Genomic DNA, 19,578 nt, shown 5'->3' on the forward strand with positions numbered 1-19,578 from the left:
TCCCTCCTCTGCCTCTCATACCAAAAGTACTGAGAATTATACGGCAAAAGGGAGTAAGAACGATACTAGTGGCTCCGGATTGGCCAAGAAGAACTTGGTACCCGGAACTTCAAGAGATGCTCACGGAGGATCCGTGGCCTCTACCTCTAAGACGGGACCTGCTTCAGCAGGGACCGTGTCTATTCCAAGACTTACCGCGGCTGCGTTTAACGGCATGGCGGTTGAACGCCGAATTCTAAAGGAAAAAGGCATTCCGGAAGAGGTCATTCCTACACTGGTAAAGGCCAGGAAGGAGGTGACTGCACAACATTATCACCGCATTTGGAGGAAATATGTTGCGTGGTGTGAGGCCAGGAAGGCCCCCACGGAGGAATTTCAACTGGGTCGATTTCTACATTTCCTGCAAACAGGATTGTCTATGGGCCTCAAATTGGGGTCCATTAAGGTTCAAATTTCGGCCCTGTCGATTTTTCTTCCAGAAAGAATTGGCTTCAGTTCCTGAAGTCCAGACTTTTGTAAAAGGAGTACTACATATACAGCCCCCGGTTGTGCCCCCAGTGGCACCGTGGGATCTTAATGTAGTCTTGGATTTTCTCAAATCCCATTGGTTTGAGCCGCTCAAATCGGTGGAGCTGAAGTATCTCACATGGAAAGTAACCATGCTACTGGCCCTGGCTTCAGCCAGGAGAGTATCAGAATTGGCGGCTTTATCATATAAGAGCCCATATCTGATTTTCCATACGGACAGGGCAGAACTGCGGACGCGTCCTCATTTTCTGCCTAAGGTGGTGTCAGCGTTTCACCTGAACCAGCCTATTGTGGTGCCTGCGGCTACTAACGAGTTGGAGGATTCCAAGTTGTTGGATGTGGTCCGGGCATTGAAAATATATATATTTCAAGAACGGCGGGAGTCAGAAAGTCTGACTCACTGCTTATATTGTATGCACCCAACAAGATGGGTGCTCCTGCTTCTAAGCAGACGATTGCTTGTTGGATTTGTAGCACAATTCAACTTGCACATTCTGTGGCAGGCTTGCCACAACCTAAATCTGTCAAGGCCCATTCCACAAGGAAAGTGGGCTCATCCTGGGCGGCTGCCCGGGGAGTCTCGGCATTACAACTCTGCCGAGCTGCTACTTGGTCAGGGACAAATACGTTTGCAAAATTCTACAAATTTGATACCCTGGCTGAGGAGGACCTTGAGTTCTCTCATTCGGTGCTGCAGAGTCATCCGCACTCTCCCGCCCGTTTGGGAGCTTTGGTATAATCCCCATGGTCCTGACGGAGTCCCCAGCATCCACTTAGGACGTTAGAGAAAATAAGAATTTACTTACCGATAATTCTATTTCTCGTAGTCCGTAGTGGATGCTGGGCGCCCATCCCAAGTGCGGATTGTCTGCAATACTTGTACATAGTTATTGTTACAAAAAAATCGGGTTGTTATTTGTTGTGAGCCGTCTGTTCAGAGGCTCCTACGTTTGTCATACTGTTAACTGGGTTCAGATCACAAGTTATACGGTGTGATTGGTGTGGCTGGTATGAGTCTTACCCGGGGTTCAATATCCTTCCTTATTGTGTACGCTCGTCCGGGCACAGTATCCTAACTGAGGCTTGGAGGAGGGTCATAGGGGGAGGAGCCAGTACACACCACCTGATCCTAAAGCTTTATTTTTGTGCCCTGTCTCCTGCGGAGCCGCTATTCCCCATGGTCCTGACGGAGTCCCCAGCATCCACTACGGACTACGAGAAATAGAATTATCGGTAAGTAAATTCTTATTTTACTTCTGGAATCCCTCGGTGGCCGGTGCTGCAGACAGAAAGCACTGGGAAAATGGCATGGCGACCATTTTCCCAGTGATTTGTGCATGGGCAATAGAGATGTGCCCGGGAGCAAAGTGCAGACACAATGTTCCCGGCGACCTCCACATGCTGCAAGAAAGTAGGGGGACCGCACAGAGGCTGCACACGGGCCCTCTCCTCTCTTAAAATGCCCCTGCTTACATTATAAGGGGTAGGGGGTTAAAACTGGGAGAGGAAGATGGAAATTCTCATATGACCACCTTTATAGGACAATCAATAAGATCAGGTCCATGTATTGAATCCGGTTGTATCCAAACATCATTTGTTTTTTTGTCTGAGGACAATAAAAAGAAACCTGCTTAGATTACAGACTTCTCTGAAGATGCAATTTTTAAGTTTTAAGTGTTTTCATTATCTGATGCTCTGATACAGGGGGGGGGGGACAGCATTCACATTCTTATTAGAAACACTCAAGCATCAAAGGCCAAACCCAGTCCTATAGTCTGTGCAAATAAGAGACCACTCTTGTATGGTATCCTGTGATTGGCTATATGCAAATCATCCAACTTACATTCACTATTGTGCTTACTGTGCTGATTAGACTTACTACTGTAAAGACGTAATACAGTAGGTCTCACCGGTATGTTACACCTATACTGATGATGTTCATTATATTTCTTTTCAGATAACTAAAGAAGATATGGAGCAGCGTCACCCACAGCTTGAATCTGTTTTTACATTAGCTCAGAATGCCAAAAATAAAACTTCCAGCCTGGATGTCAGAACAGTTATTACAGAGAAATGTAAGTTGTACTACTTCTAAGTGTAAGTGTTGATGTACAATTAAGTGCTCAAGACAAAGTAAAGCTGGAAGCACACTCAGGTCCAGCTGTTCCTATAACTATCTTGCTACTGGCCTAGTCCTATATCTGTCAGCCTTTCTAAATATGTGATGACCATAATCAGTGATCACTGTTTTATTAATCTAAAAATGCTCCATATAATTTATTCTTGTGTACTTTGTGTTACAGATTGAAAGTGTCTCCATACCTTAACTGCAGTATTTGTATACAGCCATAGAACTGTACAGTTCAGCGAAATTGTGTATATAAAACATATTACTACAATAAAGTACTGTGCTTCCATTGTGCCAACTCCAAGATATTAATTTGCTTGAGATATTTATAGTCCAAAAATTAATAATTTAAACTTTATACATTGTATTCATTTAATATTATTAACACAATTTATTATAAACTCATGCTGCAAGGATACTACCGCAATATGATGCACACTATACATAGTCTATTTTTGTTTTCATATACTCAACTGCTGAGCAGTAGTTTTATTTAAAGATAATTGGCGTAACAAAAACAGTGTTCAAGAATATTACGATAATGATTATTTTGGTATTTTTTAATATATAATAATAACAATAATAGTGTTACAGCGAGCTGGAGTCCGGCATTCACTTATAGGGTCTGGCGGCGCTAGTCTTTGGGTCCTGCACCAGGTCCGCTGTGGGTGAGGGGTCTCCGGCGCCTGCTGTGGTAACTGTTCTGGCTGGCTGCTTACCATGCTCTTCTCCTGGTAGTAACAGACAGCCACACCTCCCATAAGAGCACTGTGCATCCTTCTGTTTAAAATTTAAAGGACCAGTAGCGCCAAAACATGAAATCACATTTGGCTCCAATTTCAAGTTCCTGCCTAAAAGGAAGTCTCTGGACACTACCCAGTATCAGAGTATAGGCTTATATTCCATACTCCAGTGTCCTAGCTTTGTACTTTCTTGTGCGTTCCGTAGTGAATTACTGTATGCTCCAGATTCCTAGTTCCCTGTGTTCTATTCCTTGCCTTGTTCCTGCCTGATTCTGTACCCACTTTCTATCATGTTAGTCTGACAACTATGTCACTACATGCCTCATTGTGAATACTTAGCTCCTGTATCCAGCGTAGCCCAAATTCCATTGCAGGGGACAATCCTAAAGTACAGGTTAGCATCCCCTAATCCATCTGTGAGGTTGCGACAGAATACTCTGGCCCAAAAATGGATGTTGCTGGTAACCTGTCACCAAAATAGTTATTGGAGCATGTCCTTGTCAGAGTCGAGGAGCAAAAGCATAACCAGGCTCATATTATGCAGTACCTACAGACACTTGTGCAGTGGGTCGATACCATACAGCAGCTTTCGGTGCAGCCTGCACCACTTCTCACAGCATTTGTTCATGCTGCAAGATCTTCCCTATTCACTCAAAATTAGTTTGGTACCCCAAAAGTTGTCAGGGTTCCTGAATCAGTGCTCCATTCAGTTCGAGATCCAAGCTGCAAATTTTCCCTCTGAGAGAACAAAGGTGGCTTACATTATTGCCCTGTTATCTGGACCGTGCCCTAGCGTGGGCTTCCCCCTTGAGGGAGAAGAATGATCCTCTAGTTTATAACTGTTCTAATTTCTTGGAGTCTGACAAAGTCTTTGAGTCTGGACAGGTGACATCTGCATCAGCCATTCTGCATCTGAAACGAGGAACCCAGCCAGTGGGACAGTTTGCTGTGCAGTTCAGAACTTTAGCCTCAGGTGGAACAGTGAAGCATAGGTTGACGCGTTTATGCAGGGACTGTTGGAACAAGTAAAAGATTAGCTGGCTTCCAGAGAAATGCTGTCATCCCTGGATATCTGATATCCTTGTACAATAGGGTAGATCTGTCATAGGGAGACAGCACAAGAAAGGGAACAGTCTCAACACCTTAGTTTCAAATGATTTATTGCTACTGTTGTACCTGCCGAAGAATCCATGCATGCAAGGAAATCTCGCCTTCCTACGGGGGAAAGAGAAAGAAGTTTAAAACATAAGCTGTTTTTATATTGTGGTGATCCAGGTCACCATCTTGCTAGTTGTCCCAAGCTTCTGGGAAATGAGAGGACCTAACTGATTGATGGATGGTCAGATTAGGAACTGTTCAGCATACCCCAAAAGGAAAGAAATTGTCTCAGTTTATTATTGAAGTATCTGGAGAAACCATCTGAACCACTCAAGGCTTTCATTGATTCCTGTGCCACTGGTAATTTCATTACGGTCCAGAATGTTCAGGAGCTTGAAATCTCTTTTGTGATTATCTCTGTATAATCTGCGTGGATGGGAATAAAATTCCTACAGCTACCATTTGCTTCCAAACTCAGATTCTAACCATATAGATTGGCGCGCTCCACAAGAAGTTAATCTCCTTCTACTTGCTTCCGTCAGCTCAGAGTCCTATTATTTTGATACTGTCATGGTTACGTTTATGCGCTCCCATCTTAGATTGTAGTAAACCCCAAATTGTCTTGGGACTCGATGCCATCATCTTGAATGAGGGTTTATCAGGGAATCTAAGTCACCAGTTGGTGCCGGACACTGGCGTTAAGCAAAAATACGGGAGGATATAGGCCCTGTATTGATTATCGTGGTCTGAACCCCGTCAATATAAGGGACCGATACTCCTTATCCCTGATCCTGGAAATTTTTATAGGATTAAAGGGGCAAAGTTCTTCACCAAACTAAACCTTCACGGTACCTATAATTTATACAAACCAATACTGACTCGTGCTTGCTTTGTATCTGTAACCAACAAAGTAAGATTTCCTCCAGAAATAGCATTGTGGCATCAGAGCTACGTATGAAACTACTCCAGTGGACACGTTCACCAGGCTTCTCCGCATACAGGGGTGAAGAAGACTTTGAAACTAATTCTCAGAGGTTATTTGTGGTAGACTGTTTGTCAAGATTGTTATGTACTTTGTTACAGCCTGTCCTATCTGTGTTCTCCACAAGATTCCACCTAAATCTCCTATGGGTTCCTTACACCCGGTATATCCATAGACTTTTTTACAGATCTGTCCTCCTGTCATGGTTTCAATGCGGTCTTGGTGGTGGTGGATAGTTTTTCCAAGGCTGTTTACTTCATGCCACTAAAATTTACCTTCAGCACCAAAGCTGGCAGAAGCATTCATTGGAGAGATCTTCAAGCTGCGCGGGTTTCCAAATAACGTAGTTTCCGACTGGGGTGTACAGTTTACCTCCAGATTCTGGAGAGCTCTGTGTAAGTGCTTTAACATCATCAGAGTTTCTACTCAGCCTACCATTCCCCGAGAAATGGGCAAACTGAGAGCATGAACCAAAACCTGGTTTTCGCCGACCATGATGATTGTTTTTTTTGTTACCATGGACCGAGTTCACTCATAATAACCTCTTCCATAAAACCTCAGTACTCTCCATTCTTCATTTATTATGGATCCCATCCTTTATTATCTAAACTACATAGGGAAATCTTTGAAGAGCACCATCTGACAACCTACTGGCTGGACAGCCCTTGATTATATCATCATGAAAAACAGATTTGCAGGCCCTACCATAGCTGTCCTTTGATGTACTACGCTGACTGATTTGGTTGGGATATGTTATGCCTGATTTGAAATTGGGACTGAATACCTTTTTATAATTGGTTTCAAGCTGTTCATTTTTATTCAACAAATAGCTTCCTACAAAACAAGCTAGCAGAATACTAGATATTTATTAGACAAAAAATGGTTTGGGAAAAGCAGGGTATTAAGGACACTCGATAAGAGACTGAAATGTTGGATACCTGCTAACCACAGACATCTCATTTACCATACGTAGGGCCCGATTCAGCATGGGTTCTAGTTGTGTGACAAATCACATAACTACAACCCTTTTCTGTAACATGCGGGGGGACGCCCAGCACAATGCAAGTCCGCCCCGCATGGCGGGTACTGCCCCCTCCCTGCTTACATGCGAGCACATCGCTATACAGTGATGCGCTCGCATGATTAGGGGTGCCCCCTGCCTACGCAGCCTAGCTATGAAGGCAGTCGGAGGACATCCGTTTTTGGTTCACAGCGGCTGCGTGTGATGTCGCACAGCCGCCGCAGCCCACCCCGCAAACGGTCCGAACATGCCTGCGTTGTCCGGACTGCGCACCCCCAAATGGTGCTTCGACACCCACAAAACACTAAGAGCTTGAGGACATTGGTGACGGACTGCTACGTATTATAAGCCTAGGAGCCAGTTGCAGGGTATACCGGTTACTCTGCATTTACTATAGCGACACTTGCGGCTCCTCTACACCAGTTGTGGTATGACTCACCCCTGACTTTTTGCCTTATGTGTCATCCTCATGTTTTTTAAAGAGTGCCATCTCTTTTATTAATTGTCTTTTATACATTGTTTTTTTATTATTGAATTCTATTGTGATCTACTGTTATTATTAAATATGCAATTTTTTTTATCCTATTGCCATAAATCATCTTTCATGAATATGTTCACCTCATGAAAACCCTTGTTCAACTGGGTAGTGCTTTGCTTATGACACAACCACACATACCCTATAAATGCCAGTGTCATAGCCCCCATAGTTAAGCCCTTTTGAATAGCCACAGACCCCTCAGTCATGTACCTCTATATGTTTCAGTCCTGAGAGCTCCCTAATGTCCTTACCTGGCATCCCAGAGCCCCATCACATCCTTATATGCAAGCCCAGAGCCCCCCTCATTCCCTTCTATGCCAGCTCAGAGACACTTCATGTCCTTATATGCCAACTGTAGGCATGCTAATTTTACCAAACTGAAACCAACCTTCAGATGCCCACCTGTCTCTGCCATACTGTAACATGTCCGCAGATTCTGGAAGGACAGGGTAGATTTGAGAGAAAGCTAGAGTGGGCCGCTATAGCCGTAACATTGCCAGACCATGCTGTACAGTGCCAGGCATACAACATATCCGTACTCCAGACAGAGCAATCCGGAGTAATCTCAAAGGCAGACGGGCCCTGTTTGCTCGTTCCTGGGTTAGAACGAGATGCACTTTAAGAGTAGAGGGGGCCCGTGTGGAGTCTCCGATAGGGCCTCTTCCTCTTAAGCGGTATAGTAGAAAACCAAAGTGCCATTTTCCCAGTGATTTCTGCACCTCTGCAGCCAACACCGGACTACTGGAGTGGTAAGTATAATTAAATGGGTGTGTGGTGGGGGCCTCCCTGGACCCAGAGGCCCGTTTGTATTGCACGTCTTGCACTCATTATAGATAAGCTAGTGGCTAGAACATAAGATATTGTTTACAGTATCATTGGTTAATGTACAATGTCTAGGGTAAATAATATTGTGAAACTGTTTCTGGCACTAGTGGTGTTTACATTTCTCCAGATTGTTATCCTGTACAAATAGTTATGTATAAATGTGCTGGAGACACGTGGAAAGTCAGCTACCCATTGTTCCATATGTTTCAACAACTATTTTAGTGGTCTATTTACTAAGCCTCAGGTGGAGATAAAGTTCCGTAGATAAAGTAGCAGCCAATCAGCTCCTAACTACCATGTCACAAGCTGGGTTTGAAAAATGACAGTTAGTAGGTGATTGGCTGGTACTTTGGCCCTTATTCCGAGTTGAGCGCTCGCTAGCTGCTTTTAGCAGCAGTGCACACGCTAAGCCGCCGCCCTCTGGGAGTGTATCTTAGCTTGGCAGAAGTGCGAACGAAAAAGTAGCAGAATTGCTACTAAAAAATGTCATGCCGTTTCTGAGTAGCTCCAGTCCTACTCCTATCTTGCGATGACTGCAGTCTGTTTAGTTCCTGGTTTGACGTCACAAACACGCCCTGCGTTCGGCCAGCCACTCCTCCTTTTCTCCAGCCACTCCTGCGTTTTTGCCAGGCACGCCTGCATTTTTTAGCACACTCCCTGAAAACGCTGAGTTGCCCCCCCAGAAACACCCACTTCCTGTCAATCATACTACGAACACTCGAGCGACTGAAAAACGTTGCTCGAGCTTGGGTAAAACTACAAAGTTTTGTATGAAAGTACTTAGCGCATGCGCGCTGCGTACCATGCGCATACGCAGAATTGCCGTTTTTTTTTTCACTTAATCGCTGCGCTGCGAAAATCGGCAGCGAGCGATCAACTCGGAATGACCACCTTTATTTCTGGCCACTTTATCTTCACCTGAGGCTTAGTAAATAGACCCCTTAGTCAGTTAGGATCTTGATGCTATTAAGTTGACATGTAAATCTGGTGCCAATAAAATCGAGCGGTACCAGCCTCTGTGGTCAGCTGAGCGATTACAAAGCCCCTCATAACCTCACAACCGACAGCACTGTATCCTTTTTTCCTTTTGTTATCCTGTTATTTTGGTATGACCGATAGCTTGGACTTTTCTCTGTGAGGATTCGAGGTTGAACAAGATTTTATCTTTATTTGGTTTGTTTTCAGACAGTGTATAGTTAACAATTTCTTGTTTTCTGGAAGCACAGAAATGATTTCCCTTAAAGTATTAAAAGTGCTATTTCAATGCGTTACTATTACATGCTGGCTTTTGCAAAATTTAATTATGTTTATAACGGCTAAATCAATCTAAACTTTCTATGCATTCGGAATACAGAAGCAATCTGTGATTTTTTGTTTGTTTTTTACATGCAGTGTAACTGATGAATTATTGTCATGCACCAGTGTATAGTAAGCATCTTACAGGAAATCCAAAATTAGAATTCAATTTTCTTTTCGTTTCCTTATTTGAGACTTCAAAGGCTGTTGGAAGTGGCAATAATATATTTAATTAGAATCACTCAATGCTTACAGAGTATTAAAAGCAGTGAATGGGATTTTGCAATCATATTAAATATTGTGACCAAAGTAGCATCAGTCATATTTGAGGATGTGAGCAGTAAAACCTTGTCCTATTTCATAGTTAAAGGCGATATTATGTTCCCTTTCTATATTACAGAACTATTAATTAAGTGCAAGTTGTTCCTTTGTGTGATGCTCTAGATACAGATATAGCACACGTCAACACAAAATAATTCATCCTCACGTAATTTAAATCTTGCAAATCACTTTGATGGTTACAAAGATAGGCAATTATTAAATAAGGTAATTATTCATGTTGGGTGATTGGTGTTCCTTCTCTATATCTATCTATACAAGAATAATTATGTATATTTTTTACATAAAACAGCGGAAAAGCTGAAGAACCAGTGGGACAGTACATTACATGGCGTTGAGATGCGGCAGAAGCAGCTACAAGATATGCTGGGTGACAGCATTAAGTGGGACGAGCTAAGGAAGGAGATACAGACTGTCCTGGACCAGACTGACTTCCGCCTGTACACCCTCACTCAGACATCCAAAGACACTCTGGTTAGACAGCTTGCAGAGAACAAGGTGAATACACATTGGGCTAATGTCTCATAGTGATACAATATAAACAGTATATAGGAATACCCTATGCAGAGCCAATGACCACTTTCTCTGGGTTCAGTATGATATATCGGCAGCCGGGATCCCGGCCGTCAGTATACCGATAGCGGCATCCTGGCTACCAGTATGTCGGCAGTGGGGAGAGCGCTAGAAAGCCCCTTGTGGGCACAGTGGCTCACTGTGCTCTCCATAGGTTATATTCGTCCTCTGTGGGCGTTGTGAACACTCACAGAGGGAAAATAGCCTGTGTCGCCGGAAATTTGTTGCCGGCATTTGACCGCTCGCCGGGATTCCAGCGTCTGTATTGTAATCGTCGAGATCACGACTGGCAGTATGTTAACTGCTTCCACTTTCTCCCACCTTAGTTTTTGGTTCGCATTCCTGTTTCATAAAATCCCTCTTTTGCAATGTGTGTTGTAATCGTTTGTCTCCTATGTCTTCTCCCTACAGTGCCCTTCTTTTTTTCTTTTTTTTTTTCCTCTCTCTCTCTCTCTCTCTCAAACTGGTCCTCATACTGCTTTTATGGATCAATATGAAAAGCAAACCATTACATTGCTCAAATCACCAGTAAGTTGCAAGAAAATCACCTATGCCATTGCTGTTATTGAGTGATGTGCACCGGACTTTTTTCGGGTTTTGTGTTTTGGTTTTGGATTCGGTTCCACGGCCGTGTTTTGGATTCGAACGCGTTTTGGCAAAACCTCCCTGAAAATTTTTTGTCGGATTCGGGTGTGTTTTGGATTTGGGTGTTTTTTTCAAAAACCCCTCAAAAACAGCTTAAATCATAGAATTTGGGGGTCATTTTGATCCCATAGTATTATTAACCTCAATAACCATAATTTCCACTCATTTCCAGTCTATTCTGAACACCTCACACCTCACAATATTATTTTTAGTCCTAAAATTTGCACCGAGGTCGCTGGATGACTAAGCTAAGCGACCCAAGTGGCCGGCACAAACACCTGGCCCATCTAGGAGTGGCACTGCAGTGTCAGTCAGGATGGCCCTTAAAAAAAAATTTGCCCAAAACATCACATGATGCAAAGATAAATTAAAGAAAAAAAGAGGTGCAAGATGGAATTGTCCTTGGAAACTCCCACCCACCCTTATGTTGTATAAACAGGACATGCACACTTTAACAAACCCATCATTTCAGCGACAGGGTCTGCCACACGACTGTGACTGAAATGACTGGTTGGTTTGGGCCCCCACCAAAAAAGATGCAATCAATCTCTCCTTGCACAAACTGGCTCTACAGAGGCAAGATGTCCACCTCCTCCTCATTGTCCGATTCCTCACCCCTTTCACTGTGTATATCCCCCTCCTCACAGATTATTAATTCGTCCCCACTGGAATCCACCATCTCAGGTCCCTGAGTACTTTCTGGAGGCAATTGCTGGTGAATGTCTCCACGGAGGAATTGATTATAATTCATTTTGATGAACATCATCTTCTCCACATTTTCTGGAAGTAACCTCGTACGCCGATTGCTGACAAGGTGAGCGGCTGCTCTAAACACTCTTTCGGAGTATACACTGGAGGGGGGGCAACTTAGGTAAAATAAAGCCAGTTTGTGCAAGGGCCTCCAAATTGCCTCTTTTTCCTGCCAGTATACGTACGGACTGTCTGACGTGTCTACTTGGATGCGGTCACTCATATAATCCTCCACCATTCTTTCAATGGTGACAGAATCATATGCAGTGACAGTAGACGACATGTCAGTAATCGTTGGCAGGGCCTTTAGTCCGGACCAGATGTCAGCACTCGCTCCAGACTGCCCTGCATCACCGCCAGCGGGTGGGCTCTAAATTCTTAGCCTTATCGTCGCAGCCCCAGTTGCGGGAGAATGTGAAGGAGGAGCTGTTGATGGGTCACGTTCCGCTTGACTTAACAAGTGTCTCACCAGCAGGTCTTTGCACCTCTGTAGACTTGTGTCTGCCGGAAAGAGAGGTACAACGTAGGCTTTAAACCTAGGATCGAGCACGGTGGCCAAAATGTAGTGCTCTGATTTCAACAGATTGACCACCCGTGAATCCTGGTTAAGCGAATTAAGGGCTCCATCCACAAGTCCCACATGCCTAGCGGAATTGCTCCGTTTTAGCTCCTCCTTCAATCTCTCCAGCTTCTTCTGCAAAAGCCTGATGAGGGGAATGACCTGACTCAGGCTGGCAGTGTCTGAACTGATTTCACGTGTGGCAAGTTCAAAGGGTTGCAGAACCTTGCACAACGTTGAAATCATTCTCCACTGCGCTTGAGTCAGGTGCATTCCCCCTCCTTTGCCTATATCATAGGCAGATGTATAGGCTTGAATGGCCTTTTGCTGCTCCTCCATCCTCTGAAGCATATAGAGGCTTGAATTCCACCTTGTTACCACCTCTTGCTTCAGATGATGGCGGGGGAGGTTCAGGAGTGTTTGCTGGTGCTCCAGTCTTCGGCACGCGGTGGCTGAATGCCGAAAGTGGCCCGCAATTCTTCGGGCCACCGACAGCATCTCTTGCACGCCCCTGTCGTTTTTTAAAATATTCTGCACCACTAAATTCAATGTATGTGCAAAACATGGGACGTGCTGGAATTTGCCCACATGTAATGCACGCACAATATTGGTGGCATTATCCGATGTCACAAATCCCCAGGAGAGTCCAATTGGGGTAAGCCATTCTGCGATGATATTCCTCAGTTTCCGTAAGAGGTTGTCAGCTGTATGCCTCTTATGGACAGCGGTGATACAAAGCGTAGCCTGCCTAGGAACGAGTTGGCATTTGCGAGATGCTGCTACTGGTGCCGCCGCTGCTGTTCTTGCTGCGGGAGGGAATACATCTACCCAGTGGGCTGTCACAGTCATATAGTCCTGAGTCTGCCCTGCTCCACTTGTCCACATGTCCGTGGTTAAGTGGACATTGGGTACAACTGCATTTTTTAGGACACTGACTCTTTTTCTGAGGTCTGTGTACATTCTCGGTATCTTCTGCCTAGAGAAATGGAACCTAGATAGAATTTGGAACCGGGGACACAGTACCTCAATAAATTCTCTAATTCCCTGTGAATTAACGGTGGATACCGGACACACATTTAACACCACCGCAGCTGCCAAGACCTGAGTTATCCGCTTTGCAGCAGGATGACTGCTGTGATATTTCATCTTCCTCGCAAAGGACTGTTGGACAGTCAATTTCTTACTGGAAGTAGTACAAGTGGTCTTCCGACTTCCCCTCTGGGATGACGATCGACTCCCATCAGCAACAACAGCAGCGCCAGCAGCAGTAGGCGTTACACTCAAGGATGCATCGGAGGAATCCCAGGCAGGAGAGGACTCGTCAGACTTGCCAGTGACATGGCCTGCAGGACTATTGGCTTTCCTGTCTAAGGAGGAAATTGACACTGAGGGAGTTGGTGGTGTGGTTTGCAGGAGCTTGGTTACAAGAGGAAGGGATTTAGTTGTCAGTGGACTGCTTTCACTGTCACCCAAAGTTTTTGAACTTGTCATTGACTTCTGATGAATGCGCTCCAGGTGACGTATAAGGGAGGATGTTCCTAGGTGGTTAACGTCCTTACCCCTACTTATTGCAGCTTGACAAAGGCAACACACGGCTTGACACCTGTTGTCCGCATTTGTGTTAAAATAATTCCACACCGAAGAGGTGATTTTTTTTGTAATTTGACCAGGCATGTCACCATATTCGTCCCATGGACAACAGGTGTCTCCCCGGGTGCCTGACTTAAACAAACCACCTCACCATCAGAATCCTCCTTGTCAATTTCCTCCCCAGCGCCAGCAACACCCATATCCTCATCCTGGTGTACTTCAACAGTGACATCTTCAATTTGACTATCAGGAACTGGACTGCGGGTGCTCCGTCCAGCACTTGCAGGGGGCGTGCAAATGGTGGAAGGCGCCACCTCTTCCCGTCCAGTATTGGGAAGGTCAGGCATCGCAACCGACACAATTGGACTCTCCTTGGGGATTTGTGATTTAGAAGAACGTACAGTTCTTTGCTGTGCTTTTGCCAGCTTAAGTCTCTTCATTTTTCTAGCGGGAGGATGAGTGCTTCCATCCTCATGTGAAGCTGAACCACTAGCCATGAGCATAGGCCAGGGCCTCAGCCGTTTCTTGCCACTCTGTGTCGTAAATGGCATATTGGCAAGTTTACGCTTCTCATCAGACGCTTTTGATTTTTGGGTCATTTTACTGAACTTTTGTTTTTTTGGATTTTACATGCTCTCTACTATATTGGGCATCGGCCTTGGCAGACGACGTTGATGGCATTTCATCGTCTCGACCATGACTAGTGGCAGCAGCTTCAGCACGAGGTGGAAGTGGATCTTGATCTTTCCCTATTTTACCCTCCACATTTTTGTTCTCCATTTTTTAATGTGTAGAATTATATGCCAGTAATATATCAATAGCAATGGCCTACTGTACCGTACTACTATATATATATACTGGTGGTCAGCAAAATTCTGCACTGTCCTCCTACTATATACTGCACACAACTACAATGCAGCACAGATATGGATGGATAGTATACTTGATGACACGGAGGTAGAGCAATTAACTACTGTACCGTACTGCTATATATATACTTGTGGTCAGCAAAATTCTGCACTGTCCTCCTACTATATACTGCACACACATCTACAATGCAGCACAGATATGGATGGATAGTATACTTGACGACACCGAGGTAGAGCAATGGACTACTGTACCGTACTGCCATATATATACTGGTGGTCAGCAAAATTCTGCACTGTCCTCCTACTATATACTGCGCACAACTACAATGCAGCACAGATATGGATAGTATAATTGACGACACAGAGGTAGAGCAATGGACTACTGTACCGTACTGCTATATATATACTGGTGGTCAGCAAAATTCTGCACTGTCCTCCTACTATATACTACAATGCAGCACAGATATGCAGCGTTTTCAGGCAGAGAACGTAGATATTTGCAGCACACTGAGCACAGATATTTGCAGCACACTGAGCACAGATATTTACAGCACACTGAGCACAGATATTTGCAGCACACTGAACACAGAAACTGAGAGAACGCAGCCACGTCCTCTCGCTATCATCTCCAATGCACGAGTGAAAATGGCGGCGACGCGCGGCTCTTTATATGCAATACGAATCTCGCGGGAATACGACAGCGGGATGATGACGTTCGGGCGCGTTCGTGTTAACCGAGCAAGGCGGGAAGATCCGAGGCTGCCTCGGAACCGTGTAAAATGGCTGAAGTTCTGGGGGTTCGGATCTCGAGGAACCGAACCCGCTCATCTCTAAAAATCACAATATTTTGCTTGGTGGAAGAGAGGACCTTTCACCATTACAGTGGCTTGCTGGTATAAATGGACTCTGTTTTTGTAGAACATCCATATTATTAAAACTATTTAAACTATTATCTATATCAAACTCAAGGTTATAAGTCCTGCCTTGTAATGTCCCATTTTAGTTTTGTGGATTCCTGTTGAATTATGCAGGTATTAGATGCGGTTTACACATTCCCAAAATGTGATGTACTTAGTCAGCTTTATTCATTTGCAAACAACAACATTCTTTATATAATATTCACAGTTTCCATTGTTACACATGTCCCTACACATTTAGAATTGTAGTCAAAATAGCATACTGACATGTATATGTTGAGATGAACACAACTTTAAATATGTCCAACTCAAAAGTAGTAGTATTTTGCCTCTAGCCTGTAGAGAGTATGATTAAGGATCCCCGTTTCCCGGCTTGAGAACACTCATAAACAAATCCCCTGACACCTGATGGTGATCCGCCGTCTGGCAATCAGACAAAAGACCATATCAAGAAGGGTGGTATGATCCCCACTCACCACTGGAAAGGGCTGTATACTGATACATGTCCTTGCTGTTATACCTGCTTATCCCCATTACAGAGCCAAGATTTATTTGCAAATATAAAATTATTTTCTAATGTGTGCACAGTATCAGGATGTATACATTTCTGCCACATAGACTGCTGTACATCGAACTCTTAATGAGGCCACAGTTGTGCAGGTCACTCACGACCTGTTTAGATAGAGAAGCACCTCCCTCATAACATGGCAGTTTGCTGCAGGGGATAAAATAGAGCATGAAAGACCTACTGTATGTAGTTAAGCATAAATACAGTTATTTCAGTTATGATACCCAGTTCATTAAAAATCCTCTAAACAGACATTTGTCTTACACATAAAAAGGGGACACAGATAAAGGAAAGCGTGTTTGGTTCCCATATAGCCTATCCCTCATAAATATTGCATTATGGGATTCCAGTGTATCATGCAATGACATACATTATTGTACGAGGGTGGTTCAATTAATAAGGTAACAAGACCTCTCACGTGAGTAATGTTCTCTATTGCATTCATTTTTCCTGCCAGGCCAGAGCAGGTAGACCACTGCTTCCTCTCACGGCCATTAGACTGCGCTTCATATCGGCCTTACTATCCCAACTTCACTTGTAAGATGGTGGGGCTGGCGGAAACATGGACAAATATTGTGGTCGTAGTGTGATCAGATTTCTGTGTCTAAAGGACACATCAGCAACTGAAATTCAACCTCTAGAGGTGTATGGTGATAATGTCATGTCAATGAAACCATTTTGGGTTTGGTGCACTGCCTTTGATAATGGCAGGACAGACGTTAAAGATGAACAGCAATCTGGACAACCAAGCACGTCCACCGTATGCAGTGCATCAAACCTGTTTGGCCATTTTTCTGCCAGCCCTGCCATCTTACAACTGATGTTGGGACATTTTGATTGATAAGAGGCGCAGTCTAATGGGGAAGCAGGCCTACTCTGGCCTGGCGGGAAGTTAGAATGAAACATTACACACGTGAGAGGTCTTGTCACGTTACTTACCACCCTGATACATTGTCAGGATGCTGAATTTTAAAAGGTTCTGGAGTCATGTAATAAGGCCTGTGACAGTTTCTTGATTTAAGCTATTTAATATAGTCACTTTTACAAAGCAGTTATTTACTGTGTGTCTGAAAACATTTTATTGCTGTCTTCTTTGATAGTAATGGTAATGCAGTTGTCATCTGTGGACTGTAGAGGGAGTCCTCACAACACTGTAGTGAAATAACAATTATTTAGCAGGAAAACTGATATTTTCCAATACATGTAAAGGTATAGTCTCTTACTGCTGTCCAAATATAGGCACATTATATATGGCATGTTGCATAAAACTAGGCTGTGTGTGTTATTACAGAACTGTTTTTTTACTCACATACATTTACACCCTTATTCTCTTGGTTAGACAGAGCAGTATGACTTATCGCAATAGGTTAAATGAGATCCTGGTATTTTAAAGAAAGACTGCTCTTACTGTTTTTTTAATCATAAACTAGTATTGTTTGCTATGATAAAAAAATAGTAATGAGTTTGTAGCTAATGAAGGGCTTGATTCATGGTGGACCCAGTTCATACAGCAGCTATGTCTTCGGATGCAGCTGCTGTACAAAAATATGCTAATCCTGCACCTCTTGTCGGCTTCCCTGATTGGCTGCCACAACTGAAGATTCAGCACCGGATCATCCGATTGAACATCGGTAATATGAGGCATCCTCCGGTTCTCAGGGTGGATAGTGTTTTCACGTTTCAGGGACCACTTAAGCAGGCCAACACCCAAACCTCCCCCACACACATTTTTTGGAACTCTGCCCATCACTACCCCCAAGTGGTCCTGGGGCTTAGGGGGGACTGTTACCATTATTACAGACACAGTTCTACACATGCGCAGATCTCTACATGTGCAGAAAAACATTTGAGATGTATGTAAACCATCGGCATGAAATTAGGTAACACCTTGTGAAGAAGGTTATTTATGTTATAATGATTATTATTAATAATAATAATAATAATAATAATAAAAATAATAAACTAGGCTAGTGTTTTTCTAATCCATGTTTTAATCACTACAAAGTGATTAGAACATGGTAGTCTCAATGTACACATTCTTAAAAATAGCTTTTTCTTATTCAGTCCTATTATGAAGCCACTCTTGTCGCCAAAACTGAATTTGATGTAAGCAGTATAGTCCTTGGCGCCAGCGGTCATTGTACAATGTAAGTCACTTATACTTTGTGGTAGCTATGAATTCTGTTATCCTTCGCGCCTGTGAAACAATTTTGAGAACCGAAGCAATAAACAGAAAGCTGTTTCTAGCTTCGCACAGTGGGGGTAATTCCAAGTTGATCGCAGCAGGATTTTTGTTAGCAATTGGGCAAAACCATGTGCACTGCAGGGGAGGCAGATATAACATGTGCAGAGAGAGTTAGATTTGGGTGGGGTGTGTTCAATCTGCAATCTAATTTGCAGTGTAAAAGTAAAGCAGCCAGTATTTACCCTGCACAGAAATAAAATAACCCACCCAAATCTAACTCTTTTTGCACATGTTATATCTGCCTCCCCTGCAGTGTACATGGTTTTGCCCAATTGCTAACAAAAATCCTGCTGCAATCAACTTGGAATTACCCTCAGTGCCATTCTTATTTACTTTGGTACAATAGGCAGACGTTTGTTTTTCTTTTTTTATTTCAGCAAGTTATTTACTGAGGATCAGTGCGCTAATTCAGTTGAATTACGTGACAGTATGAGTAGCTGTGGCAAATATATATTTCTCTGACGTCCTTGTGGATGCTGGGACTCCGTCAGGACCATGGGGATTAGCGGCTCCGCAGGAGACTGGGCACAAAAGTAAAAGCTTTAAGACTACCTGGTGTGCACTGGCTCCTCCCCCCATGACCCTCCTCCAAGCCTCAGTTAGATTTTTGTGCCCGAACGAGAAGGGTGCACACTAGGTGGCTCTCCTGAGCTGCTTAGTGAAAAGTTTAAGTTTAGGTTTTTTATTTTCAGTGAGTCCTGCTGGCAACAGGCTCACTGCATCGAGGGACTAAGGGGAGAAGAAGCGAACTCACCTGCGTGCAGAGTGGATTGGGCTTCTTAGGCTACTGGACATTAGCTCCAGAGGGACCGATCACAGGCCCAGCCATGGATAGGTCCCAGAGCCGCGCCGCCGGCCCCCTTACAGAGCCAGAAGACAGAAGAGGTCCGGAAAATCGGCGGCAGAAGACGTCCTGTCTTCAACAAGGTAGCGCACAGCACTGCAGCTGTGCGCCATTGCTCTCAGCACACTTCACACTCCGGTCACTGAGGGTGCAGGGCGCTGGGGGGGGGGCGCCCTGAGACGCAATAAAAACACCTTGGATGGCGAAAAATGCATCACATATAGCTCCTGGGCTATATGGATGAATTTAACCCCTGCCAGTTTTCCTTAAAAAAGCGTGAGAGAGGCCGCCGAGAAGGGGGCGGAGCCTATCTCCTCAGCACACAAGCGCCATTTTCCCTCACAGCTCCGCTGGAAGGACGTCTCCCTGACTCTCCCCTGCAGTCCTGCACTACAGAAACAGGGTAAAATAAGAGAGGGGGGGCACTAAATTGGCAGATTAATCAATACAGCAGCTATATAAGGGAGAAACACTTATATAAGGTTGTCCCTATATATATTATATATAGCGCTCTGGTGTG

At 44.2% G+C, this 19,578-nt stretch overlaps 1 protein-coding gene across 4 annotated transcripts in view; it reads left to right on the forward strand.

The window, feature by feature from the left end:
- Window positions 1-19,578, forward strand: part of UTRN (utrophin) — a 1,167,552-nt gene that overhangs the window by 443,874 nt on the left and 704,100 nt on the right. For all 4 annotated transcript variants that reach the window (XM_063917938.1, XM_063917937.1, XM_063917939.1 and 1 more), the window contains 2 exons: window positions 2,486-2,603; window positions 9,791-9,996. In XM_063917938.1, the coding sequence (XP_063774008.1) occupies window positions 2,486-2,603; window positions 9,791-9,996 (324 nt within the window). The remainder of the gene's footprint in view (window positions 1-2,485; window positions 2,604-9,790; window positions 9,997-19,578) is intronic.

The sequence above is a fragment of the Pseudophryne corroboree genome, chromosome 4 (genome assembly GCF_028390025.1).
Source record: "Pseudophryne corroboree isolate aPseCor3 chromosome 4, aPseCor3.hap2, whole genome shotgun sequence".
NCBI classification, from domain to species: Eukaryota; Metazoa; Chordata; class Amphibia; order Anura; family Myobatrachidae; genus Pseudophryne; species Pseudophryne corroboree.